Here is a 12,869-nt window from a genome sequence, read left to right on the forward strand (position 1 = left end):
AAATAAATGCGTTAGTCTCTAAGGTGCCACAAGTCTTCCTTTTCTTTTTTGCAGATACAGACTAACGCATTTATTTGAGCATAAGCTTTTGTGAGCTACAACTCACTTACATCTGATGAAGTGAGCTGTATGTAGCTCACGAAAGCTTATGCTCAAATAAAATTGTTAGCCTCTAACGTGCCACAAGTACTCCTTTTCTTTTTGGAGAGAGAGCGAGAGAGAGAGACACACACTTAAAAAGCAAAACAAAAAAAAAAAAATTCTCCCTGAACAGAATGTGGTGCTGATCCTGGCCTAGGGGCTAATGCAATACAAACAAAATTACTGTCTTCCTACATGGAGACTAGCAAGGGAAAAGCCTATACGAATGTCAGCTTGTGGTTACAGCACTGGAGTGTGACTCTGGAGATTTCACGTCAGTTCCCAGTCCTGACACAGACACTGTCACCCTGGCCAAGTCTCTACATCTTGGCTACCCCTCTTCTGCAGAGTGGAGAAACAATACTTCTCCCTCATACTTTGACTGGTCTATTCAGGGCTGTATGCTCTTTGAGGCAGGGGCTATCTCCATTGTACATGTGGTGCCTAGCACAATGGGGCCCTAGGTAACCAGGAGCAATACTGACTAAGTCTAATGTCACTTTTTGCTGGACGCAGACAGAGTAAAAAATAGCACACATGCTGACGAGTCCGTTCTGTTAACCTTCTCAACTGCGTTAGGTTTGTTTTAGGACTGTCAATCGCAGTTAACTCACGTGATTAACTGAAAAAAAATTAATCTGGATTAATCAACTGCAATTAACAGTGCAATTAAAACTGAAATTAAAAATTTTGGCAGTTTTTCTACATTTTTATATATTGTATTCTGTGTTATAATTGAAATCAAAGTGTTTATTTATTATAACTATTTGCACTGTAAAAATAGTATTCTTCAATTCACCTCATACAAGAACTGTAGTATAATTTGTTGTGAAAGTGTGACTTACAAATGGAGATTTGTTACATAACCGCACTCAAAAAACAATGTAAAAACTTCAGAGCCTACAAGTCCACACAGTCCTACTTCTTGTTCAGCCAATCGCTAAAACAAAACAAGTTTGTTTACATTTACAGGAGATAATGCTGTCCTCTTCTTATTTACATCACCAGAAAGTGATAACAGGTATTTCTATGGCACTGTTGCCGGTGTCACAAGATATTTACATGCCAGATGTGCTAAACATTCGTATGCCCCTTCATGCTTCAGCCACCATTCTAGAGGACATGCTTCCATGCTGATGGCGCTCATTTTAAAAAAAAAAATGAAAAAAAGCGTTAATTAAATTTGTGACTGAACTCCTTGGGGGAGAACTGTATGTCCCCTGCTGTTTTACCCACATTGTGCTATATATTTCATGTTATACAAGATTTCACAAAACACAAAGAAGGTACCAATGTGAGACTTCTAAAGATAACTACAGCACATGACCCAAAATTTAAGAATCTGACATGCCTTCCAAAATCGGAGAGGGATAAGGTGTGGAGCATGCTTTCAGAAGTCTTAAAAGAGCAACACTCCAATGCGGAAACTACAGAACCCAAACCACCAAAAAAGAAAATCAACTTTCTGCTAGTGGCATCTGACTCATATTATGAAAATGAACATGCATCAGTCCACATGCCTTTAGATAGCTATCGAGCAGAACCCATCATCAGAATGGATGCATGGCCCCTGGAATGGTGGTTGAAGCGACATATGAATCTTTAGCACATCTGGCACGTAAATATCTTGCGACACCGGCAACAACAGTGCCATAAGAACACCTATTCTCACTTTCAACAAGAAGCAGGCAGCATTATCTCCTGCAAATGTAAACAAACTTGTTTGTCTGAGCGATTGGCTGAACAAGTAGGAGGACTGAGTGGACTTGCCCGGCTCTAAAATTTTACACTGTTTTATTTTATAACACAGTTTTGTCTTGTTTTTTCACACACAATTCTACATTTGTAAGTTCAATTTTCATGATAAAGAAAATCTAATACAAGTACTATAGTGCCACTGAAAATTTTTACAGTGCAAATACTTGTAATCAAAAATATAAAGTGAGCACTGTACATATTGTATTCTGTGTTGTAATTGAAATCAATATATTTGAAAAAGTAGAAAACACGCAAAAATATTTAAATAAATGGTATTCTATTCTGTTTAATCGCACGACAGCCCTGGTTTGTTTCAATCCCTACAATGATGAAATTAAATCTATCATCCCAGGCACAAAAATATCCTCCTACTTGCCTGCCCTTATTAGGAGAACAGAAAAGGTATTTGTCAAAAAAAAAAAAAAAAAAAAGATTTGCCCTTTTGTACTTTGAATTGCAGATCTAAGCAGCCTAATTTAAAAGTAAAGCCAGTCTTAAGAAAGAGGCATTGCAGTAAGAGGCTGCTTAAAAAGCCTTGCATGTGCAAAACTCATACAATGCAGTGTTCACACAGGTGTTGACCAGGCCTGGAACATGCCAGCACAGTTATATCAGTGTAAGCACTAGTACAGATATACCTATACTGACAAGAACTTTTATGCCAATATACTTTGTCAGAGAACTAGTGTAAATTATGCCAGTAGATTATTCCAGTAGTGTAAATTATGCCAACCACTTTATGCCAGGCTGTACAAGCTGCATCTACACTAGGAGGGCTTGCTAGTATAGCTACGCCTGCAAAAACTTTTCTAGTATGGACAAGACCCCAGCTAGGTCCTGTACCTTGGATCAGCTTTGCCTACAGGAGTTTTTGACTGATCGTACAGTTGTCTCTTTGCATCGGATCAAGCGTAGGACATGCCCACTCTTACATTACAACCATGGATTATCTGAAGGGTTTCTGATTCCACTCACTGGTGAGCATGCTGGATATGTATTAGACAAAAGGAGTAACGGTCTGATCAGTGGTACAGCTTCAGGTCAGACCAGTTACTCCTGTTGGGGTGGCAATTCTGTTTGAGTCACCCTCGGAAGCCATTTTGATTGGCAAGTTCTGGGGCAATGGAGATTTTGCTGCTTCGCCACCATCAGTGGTTACCCTGCAATCCAGTGCCCCACAGCCATGTGACAGGGTGTACAGACTGACTGCCATGTCACCCTCTGCAGTCTGTGACAAAAGGCTGAAGCTCTAGCTCCACAAGACCTGATCTCAGTAACACGCCACACTGAAGACAGTTGGTTCCTATGCCATGGCTGTGGTCAAGACGGAGTACTCCTTAACTGTTACATCTAACTCCAGTTCAGCTCAGTATTAAGCATCCACACTAAGCTGGGCTGCATCAGGACACTGGCAGTTCTGAATGCCTCTTGCTACAGTGAAAGGTCAACTTGTTTCTATTGACTCAGGACAGTCCAAGTGTTTCCATGGGAAAGCGAAGGACAAAAGAATTCATCTACAGTGCTTTGATCTCATTCAGTTTCATGTCCTGAGGTTTTGTGCATGCTTAACAAGTTGCAACTAGACATGCAAGATGGACCCGTGTCCGTCATGGCTGATTATAGCCAGTAGAGACACTAGGCACACCGGGGGTGGGAGAAAGATGGATTGTTAATTACTTCCTTCAGGACGGCAATTTGCCAAGCACGCTTCAAAGTAAGTAATGTTTAGGACCTTGCTCAAAAAAACATCTTGGGGTTGTTAATCTTGCCAGGTACCATCCCCAAAACCAGGAGATTCAAGACAAAAAGGTAATTGAGATAGTGGTGATGAGCCAACTCCAACAACGCTTGGATTCCATGGATTTCTGTGATCTTTATCAGCCAGTCTGCGGATAAAAAACAGAGCCTGTTCCACAGCTGGGGAGCTGGAGGACAAGGGCATGACAGCCACACAGATTCTGCAGTTTGTGACACCAGTGATGACAGAGTACTGCTAGCTGCCAGGTGCAAGGATGCTGACGTGGCGTGACCCTTCAGTGAGTTCAGTTCTTCCCAGATGAGAGCCCATGGGGCTATGCTAGGACACTGCTTCTTCTCCCCAGATCAGGCCCCACAGAGTTCATCTAGTGCCCCTTCCTGTTTGGTGTCTGCATAAAGCCACCAGGGAGCTTGAGAGCCCTTTGCAAGTGCTGCAGCAACCCCAGAACACTTGTCTGTATCATTCCTTTCACTGAGTATGGATCTTACAGCCTTCCACTCCTCCCAGACTGACAGAGTGGGGGACCTGGATGGAAGAGGGGCTGTTGCTCAGCCTAGATAAGAAGGCATCAAGATGCCAGAGTCCAGAATGGCTGCAGAGCAGGTTACTCAGAAAAGATTTCTCATCCCTAGTCCAGACTCAGGACTCGCAAATTTGATCTCTCTATGGCGCTGAGTGGCAGGGCTTCTAGCCTTTGGAATCTGTTCCCCTTGGCAGCCCAGAGCCAGAACTAAGTGACCTTCAGGACTCAGAGAGATGCGAGTGGGGTTAGCTGGATGCTGAACCAGGCCTTTATAGTTTCATTCTCTACAATCAAAGACTAGCTCTACAGCAACATGCATGCTAGGAATTTTACTGAGCATTCAGCTTCGGGGCTCAGACCCCCTCAGACACAGCAGCACCAAGGCAGTGAGTAAACCTAGAGCTTCTCAGCTAAAAGGAGCCAAGTCCCTTGCACAAAGCCAAAGTCTTTCCACAGATTTTTTATTTTATTTTTTTTAAAACCACACATGCTGGAGCAGGTTGGAGCATCAAATACTTAGATAGCATCGAAGTGCAGGCAACAACTTCCTGTGGGGATGTTCCTGTCTGGTTCCCTTCCTCACATTGGCTCCTCAGTTTATTCTGTGTAAATAGTACATTAGCAGCACTCCTAGGACAATACAGTGTCACAGAAGCAGCAATGCCAGACTTTTATAGGACCCCAGAGTGCAGTCATCCCGTCAAAGCTGCACTTGGCTAATCAGCTAGGGAAGTGACTGATTTGCACAAGGCACAGAGGATCCAATTGCTATTGTTAGATTTGATCACTTCTCCTCCCCAGTGTGTTCCTTCAAGGCGCTGTGCACCCCAAGTCAGCCACCTGCCCAGGAATCAATCCTCCTCCAGCCTGACCCCTCACACCCTAGAATCCCAGTTCAGCAGTAGCTGCAAGTTTAAGTCAACACTCTGCGGAGACGTTCATGTCTTTGCATCAATGTGCAACAACAACAGATTTGATGCTGCTGTGCAGTGGCATTAACCAAAATGCAGCCTTTGACAGCAAACTTATTTTGTCCAACCCAAGCAGACTCAGGCTATAGGGCACAGGTGGGCAAATTACAGCCCGTGAACCACATCCGGCCCACGGGACTGCTCTGCCCAGCCCCTGATCTCCTGGCCCAGGAGGCTAGCCCCCAGCCCCTCCCCCGCTGTCCCCCCTCTCCCACAGCCAGCACTCTGGGCGGCAGGGCTGCCTGCTCATACAGGGCAGCGCAGTAGTGTGTCTGGCTCCAGCCAGGCAGCGCAGCGGCCAGATATGCTGCTCTGAGCAGCATGGTAAGGGGGCCGGGGCATCGTATAAGGGGCAGTCAGGAGACGGGGTGGTTGGATGGGGTGGAGGCGGTCAGGGGGCAGTAGCCAAGCTGTTTGGGGAGGCACAGCCTTCCCTACCTGGCCCTCCATACAGTTTCGCACTCTGATGTGGCTCTCGGGCCAAAAATTTGCCCACCCCTGCTATAAAGCCAGGCTTACAGGAACAGAAACCCCTGCCAAACTGGCAGGGCACATCTTGACACAATGCAAAGGGGGGCTGAGGAAGGAGAGAGAGATCAAGGCATCTTAGGACTCACAATCGGTCCCTGTCTCCCTCATTAAACTTTGCCGAACATCAAAACCATGGGGCATGCGATCAAGAGACAGTATGTCCAGAACAAAAGCCTCCAGACAGTGCACGATAACTCTAGTACTCATTGCTGCAGGGAGGTTAAATGCCGCAGCTGCATAATTTGAGAGTCAACTAGACTCCACAGCTATGACAATTAGGCTCAGACATTCAGGAGTAATCACCACAGCCCCAACACATACACAAGCTATTAATAGTTGCCTTATGGAGGTCCACACCTTTGTTGGAATCACCCACTGCTGGGCATTGGGGGTGGGGGGGAGGAGAGAGAGAAGAGGGGAATAATACTCAGAGGAAAAGTGTTCAGCTACAGTGTGTAAAGCCTGCTGTTCCTACCTGAGTCGCCGCCTGGGGTCTGAGGGAGTCCCCGCCCGCCTGGCCGTGCCATAGTCCGGCATCATCCCATAGTCCAGGTCTTCGTAGCCAATGCTGCGCTGGTCGTCCTCCAGCCCATACGGTTCTGGGTGAAAGCGGTTCAGGTCCACGTTGCTCCCCCCTACCCGCACCTGTGGCTGGGGACCATAGATATCCTGACGGCTGGGGGCCCGGTAGCCATCCATGGTGGGACGATAACGTTCATCGATACGGGTCACACGGGACAGGCTGCCATAGCTGTGGTCGCTGCCAGGGTAGCCGTCCTCATAGGGGCGACCGTAGCCATCTGAATAGTGATAGTTGCGGGGGAGCGTGGCAGTACCAGGCTGGCTCATGTAGCTGCCAGGCCCCCCATTACCATTTTTACGGAAGTTTCTGTCCACTGTCTGGATGTAGTTATTGGAGACAGGAGAACCCTCCACAGGTAACCCATCTGGCCCAACGGGGACCTGCTGTACTGTCCGCGTGGTCACAGTCTTCACCACCTTCTTCACCTGAAGAGATGGGGAGAAGGATATGCTCTCAGATCACAAATGCAAGGGCTGTTGATGTCCCCTAATCATCCAAACCCCCTGTCGTCTCAGGCCTGAACTCCTCCAGCTCTGCTTGTGCCCCTCCATCTTGACCAGTAGCCCTCATCCCCAGCTTCAGTTAACAGTGCTACAGAAACACGTAGGATAGAGAGTTTAGTGTACAGGCCATCTCACCAACCCCGGGGGAGGGCAGGCCAGATCAACACTACTGAAGACAAGACAGTCCCCTTTCTTTTACTGTCCCTCACCGTGGTCTCTGTGCGCCGGGTGGTCCCATCATCAGATGTCTCCACTGAGACAACCGACATGGCACCCTCTGGGTCCTCCTCCATGGTATACGTCTCCTCCACAATCTGGCCTGGGTCCTGCATCCTGGGGATCGTGCTGTAGAGGAGGTGGCTGCGGTCCTGGGATGAGGGAAGAGCACACCAAGTCAGCCCAGATTGTGAACAGTGCCAGATCCCACCCACAGGAGACAGCATTTCCACGACCTTAGCTCTCTATCTGTACCATCTAGGCAAGGATGCACTGAGCCATCTCCTGGCTAGAGCAGCATTTCCAAAACAGTGGGTTCCAACCCACCAGTGGGTTGGGGGAAGGATCTAGGTGGGTCACCTGTCATTGCCCCCACACCCTCACAGGCCCCAGATGCTCCCCCGACCCAATTCTCACTGTGCTAGGCTGGCACAGTAGGCAGTAGCATCTGGGGAGCAGCAGCCTGGCAGCAATGGTGGCCAGACCGGGGAGGGGGGGAAGCCAAGCAGGGTGCTCTCCTCAGCTTGATGCAGGAGGAAGACAGATTGCATGGTCCCCTTGTTGGGAGGGAGATCGGTGTCATTTGGGAGGTGGTGCATAAAGGAAATAAGAGGATCTCAGAGCCTGGAGGACTGTTCTGTGTTTCCTGTTGGATCCTGTCTTCCATTCTCATTTAAAGGAGTGATAACTGAAACTACCTGGGTGTAGCAGGAGCCCTTTATTAGAGTTTTCTACCCACACCACTCTCCTCCCCCCACACACTTTAAATGGAAACCACTAGCTACAAGAGGAGACTGGCCCTATGCTGACACTGCCCCTCACGTATGTGGTTGCCTGCAGAGCCCAGTTCTCCACCACACAGGCCAAGCCTCATCCCTCCAGCTTCTACTACAGGGCATATGCCCTAGCAGTGAAATGGGAGGAGTGCCCAGGATGAAGGGATTTGTGGTAGGGCTTTCTGCCGAAAGCCAGAAAACATCTACCCAAAGGAGAGAGGCTTCCCTGGCATCACTGTTGTTTGCTGGTGGCTGCAGAGAATGCACTATGGCACAGATAAGGGTGGGGAAGCCTTGCCAGCAACACCTAAGAAGATGGGTCCCTTCCATAAGGAAGAAAAACCAGCCACTGTGCCCCTGAACTCAGGCCTTGCCCCCAACAAGAGATCCCAGCTCCTCCCAGAAGTCCTTTACCGGTGGTCCGTTGAGTTTCAGATCTGGAAATTTCTGCCTCTCCAAGTCAGCATCGCCCAGGAAACGGCCGTTCTGAAACAAGCCACATCAGCTCATTATAATGCTTCCTAGTCCATCGCCTAGGATGCATCGTCCTGTTGCCTCCAAGCAAGAAAGGCCAGGCCTCATGCCCTTGGGATTAGTGCCCCACTCCACCTTGTAAGGACAGTACTGACAGACTCACACCCTAGTCTCAGTTCCAGACTCAGCAGCATCCAATTCCAGTGCCCCAGAGGTTAGCAGCAGGTAGAGGTGGTAAAGAGCAGCCAGGGCGATTCCATGCCCTGAGATCTCAATCTCTTAGGTGAAGGGCATGGTGCTGCAGAGATTGTGCTACACAGCCAAGCAGGAGACCGATGCTATTCCCCAGTGCAGTCTAGGGAGTCCCCAGGAGGGGTTAAAAAGCAGCCATTTCTAGTGCTCCACCCTCCAGACATCCCAGTGCTCCACATGGTGGGCCAGACTCTTCAGAACTCCATGTACCTCCTACCAGAAGGGCTAAGGCCCCCTTCTGGGTACACACACCCCAACTCCATCAGAGAGAGAGAGAGAGAGAGAGAGAGAGAGACACAAGACATTTCACATCTTCTTTTGATGTGGAAGCCACAGGCCACCAGATGAGACATACCAGCATTTCAGGGAAATTAGAGGGAACAGCGTGGAGAGTCAAAAGCAGACCACAGAGCATAATGGCTTTTCACTGCCTATAATATTCATATACGTTCACTTCTCCTCCCACTTACAGCCCAGAGAACTGTTCTCCTCCCCCACCCCGCCACTTTGAAGAATAAAAATCCACTTGTCTAACTCCAATGTGGCCTGGGAAGTTTCTCAGTAGCACCAAGAAAAGGAGTTGTGGCACCTTAGAGACTAACCAATTTATTTGAGCATGAGCTTTCGTGAGCTACAGCTCACTTCATCGGATGCATACCGTGGAAACGGCAGTATAATGTCTACTGCCGTTTCCACGGTATGCATCCGATGAAGTGAGCTGTAGCTCACGAAAGCTCATGCTCAAATAAATTGGTTAGTCTCTAAGGTGCCACAAGTACTCCTTTTCTTTTTGCAAAGACAGACTAACACGGCTGTTACTCTGAAACCTGTCAGTAGCACCAGTATCCTCAGCTAGACAACCAAACCCTCTGTGCATTGCCAGTGCAGCTGTCCTCTGGCCCTTTAAAACAGGGCACAGAAGGTCTTGACTTCTACCCCTTAACAAAACCCCAACAGTACAGAGCGTAAAATAGCCACAAGAAGAGAAAGGAGATCAAGCCAGATAAACTGCCTGCTGCAGTGTAAGTTAAGAGCCCTGGAGACTCAGGCAGACTCTTCCCTCATCCCCTCCTGGCACTTGGCCTGTCCCATCTGACTACTCAGTGTTTAAAGGTGCTAGCCTGGGACTTCAGAGTAGGGTATTGAACCCAGGTCTCTGCCACACTACACTTGCGGGAGCCTGGGAAAGTAATTTGATCTTTTTGTCTCAGTTCCCAATCTGGAGTTATGGGGATAACAGCAGCTCTGCCTGCCACACCAAACACTAGGGGGTGAATAAGTACATTGAAGATTATGAGGTACTCAGATACTGAGCCCGTGGGGGCCACAAATACAACATGGCCTCTAGATTGGTGCAGCAGCAGATTTCTTTTTTTCCGGGGGGGGGGGGGAGGGGGGGAGGAGAGGAGAGAAGTGGCACTTAGCTAGAGCCCAGAGTGCCACTCAAAGCCACCTGTGAGAGTTCCTGGGCTCTGCCTGCCACGTCCCCAGGGTGGGCACTTTGTACAACAGGCGTCACGTCATCAGGTTATAGAGGGTACCAGGCAAGCACCCCAGAAGAGCAGAGACGCCAGTACCTCTGGCCTCACAACTAGTTATAGGGCTTCTGGGGCAAGGGAGCCAGAGGCCCCTGGTTTTCTGGGCAGGGCTGCATCTGTCATGGAGTCCCAATCCACAAGTCTACAGCACTATGGAGGCTGGCCCATGCAGCTGTTCCCCAGCACACTAATCCTACACTCAGATGTATGGAGGGCCCTCTGTGCATCAGTGAGAGGTCAAGCAATGCCACCTCACGCCCCCAGACCTGCAGTTCATCTGACAAGTTCTTACAGCAGTTACTCAAATCTATTAGGTGCAGAGACAGCTCCTCTGTGAGCCAGTTGGGAGGGGGCAGGGCAACTCTGATAGGAGCCAGACTGCCAAATACTCCTCCCGCGTCCACCACAGTTCATGCAGGAGCAGCCAAAGGGGCTCTGCCGAGCCCACCTCTCCCCCAAGGGGGTTTACCTGGTGCCGGCGGGTGAGGGTGCCGTTGGCCATCGTCTGGCTGGCATCCTGCGGGGAGACCCGGACGCGCTCCAGCTGCGCCGAGACGTGGCGCCGCTCCTCCTCCAGCGCCCGGGTCAGCTTCTCAAACTGTGCCTCCTGCTCCTTGACGGAGGCCAGGATGCTGGCAGTTGACTCCACTTCCGAGTCGTCCATGGTGACGAGGGCCCCACACAGGGGGTGGGGAGGAGGGAGGGTGTAGGGCACGGGGCGTGTGAGAAAACCAGCGTCAGACGGGTTGGAGGGGAAGAAAGAGGGGAAGGAGCCCCTCACTTCACGACATACAGTTGAGGGAAGGAAGGAGAGAAGAGATCAGAGGAGACAGATGAAATATCAATCCCAAGGCCAGGTTCTCTCAGCACTCAAAGAAAGAGCAAGTGTCAATTCTGCCACCCTTCCCATGGGACAATAGCAGCGGCTGGCCAGGGCAACTGTCCTGCCATACATGGTAGTAGTGTCACCTCTACTACAGGAAACCCTGATCTGTACTCTCAGCAGCTCCCGCCTTCAAGTCTAGGAATTAGACTTTTCAGTCTCCCTTCTCACAAAGGCCTCACCAGGATAGGATCTGTACAGGCAAGGCAGTTCTATACCCCCTTGCCCGAGCCAATCTTCTCTCATCTGAAAGGATCCCCTGATGGATAGGAAGGGAGCCAACCCTGACCAGGAGAGAAGCATGAGTAAGTAGCCCAGAGGGAAATCTCTAAAGCCAGTAGTGCTTAAAACACTCCCATTTTATTTGAGGGGCATCTAACACTCCCCTCTCACGACCTGGTGGAAGGAAGGGTGAGTGAGACAGTCATAGGACAGGTGGTGATAAGTCTGGCTGGAAGGGAGAGAGGAATCATAGGCTCCTTCACCAGCTCCAGGTGAGAAGAGGCCCTCTAGGGAGCTGTTTTGACTAGAGTTTTGGTGGGTATGTGCTCTGGTAAGGGGAGAGGCTTCTTGCCACCCCATTCATTGATGGAGGCAGAGTGCTGCAGTTTAGAGGATTACCTACTTGACCTGTGAGACCCAACCCAGTCCATGCTAATTCAGTCCAGAGTTTCACAAACCCCATTAGACACTGCTCCCCTAATGGGTCCCTGCCCCATGAGGAACATTCAGCTTCCACATTAACTTTATGAATCTCAACCCAGTGAGGCCTATGACAGTCAGACAACCTGTGAGGAACATCTGTGACCCTAAGTCCTAAAGGGGCAGGAGTTGCACTGCCCTCTGACCCACCTTCTGTATTTGCAGAGAATTACATTACATATAGTGAAAAAAGGAAGAAATCAAAGAGTTTAATTAAATATTTAAATAGTTTTCCATACACACCTGTAAGGAAGGAAGGTCGGATTTGATTGGCTAAGGCACAGCACAGCCAGGTCTAGATGCAAAAAATCATGGGAGAAGCAGCCCAGCCACCACCAGTGAGGAAGCAGGAGGTAAGAGAGCTGTAGAGACAGTCAGGGAAAACCAGAGTGAACGTAACGCAGGGAGGGAGGCAACAGACGGCAGGCTAGAACTGAACAGTAGTGAAGGGGATTATGGGAGGGACATGGAATTGCTCAACGTGACCTCAAGTACCATTTCCAACCCCTTCTGCAAGGGATGGGGATGGTCATGGGAGAAGAGAATGCCTCTCATCAGTAGGGGCTCCTCGGGGTCAGCTGTACACATCTTGTGCAGCATCCAACACAGCAGATCTTTACTTCCTGCTGCAAACTGGTGCTAACCAAACCTGCCCCAGTGCTGCCTACCCGATTCCAAAGGTTGCTGGTCCCCACTACTTCATACGGTCATCCAGATGCATTCCCACTAGTTTACCAGGGCAAGGTAGCCTTTCACTGGCACCCTCAGCACTCACTCTCCTGAGAAACCTACACTGATGTAGAGGGGTGGGCCCCTCCTTCACCCATCTCAGACCACGTCCCAGCATGTCTGCTAAGATATTTTAGCAACAGATACAGCCATGACAGGGCTAGTCTGGCCTCTGCACCAGCTGCTTTGGCTCACTTTCCCACTCTCCCCAGCAAGACACCAGTGTGTGGAGAGTGGGCTGTGCACCAAAGTTACAAGGAAGACATAGGCACTGTTTGAAAAACAGACACAGGGTGCAGGGACAGGAAGTCTGTGCTGTATTTCTTCCCCTCCAAAGCATGTCCTGCCCCATTCTTGCTGATGTCCCCCAGCCCACTGCACCCTGCTATTCCAACCCTGGGCTCCACCTATGCCCCTCAAACCTAATATACAGCAAACCCAGTTACTCCAACGCACGGATCTCTAAAGCAGAGGCCTTCCAGTCATTTTACTTGTAACAGTAAAACCAAACCAGGCTTGCCCCTTTTAGC

At 49.4% G+C, this 12,869-nt stretch overlaps 1 protein-coding gene across 10 annotated transcripts in view; it reads right to left on the reverse strand.

Annotated features, from left to right (window-relative positions):
* Window positions 1–12,869, reverse strand: part of CTNND1 (catenin delta 1) — a 59,104-nt gene that overhangs the window by 17,596 nt on the left and 28,639 nt on the right. For 7 of the 10 annotated variants that reach the window (XM_073346749.1, XM_073346745.1, XM_073346742.1 and 4 more), the window contains 5 exons: window positions 11,854–11,972; window positions 10,495–10,805; window positions 8,176–8,247; window positions 6,979–7,137; window positions 6,159–6,691 (listed from right to left, as the gene is read on the reverse strand). In XM_073346749.1, the coding sequence (XP_073202850.1) occupies window positions 6,159–6,691; window positions 6,979–7,137; window positions 8,176–8,247; window positions 10,495–10,689 (959 nt within the window). In that variant the 5' untranslated portion in view covers window positions 10,690–10,805; window positions 11,854–11,972. The remainder of the gene's footprint in view (window positions 1–6,158; window positions 6,692–6,978; window positions 7,138–8,175; window positions 8,248–10,494; window positions 10,806–11,853; window positions 11,973–12,869) is intronic. The other 3 variants (XM_073346751.1, XM_073346750.1, XM_073346743.1) reach the window with 2 other exon arrangements.

This window comes from Lepidochelys kempii, chromosome 6, assembly GCF_965140265.1.
Source record: "Lepidochelys kempii isolate rLepKem1 chromosome 6, rLepKem1.hap2, whole genome shotgun sequence".
NCBI classification, from domain to species: domain Eukaryota; kingdom Metazoa; phylum Chordata; order Testudines; family Cheloniidae; genus Lepidochelys; species Lepidochelys kempii.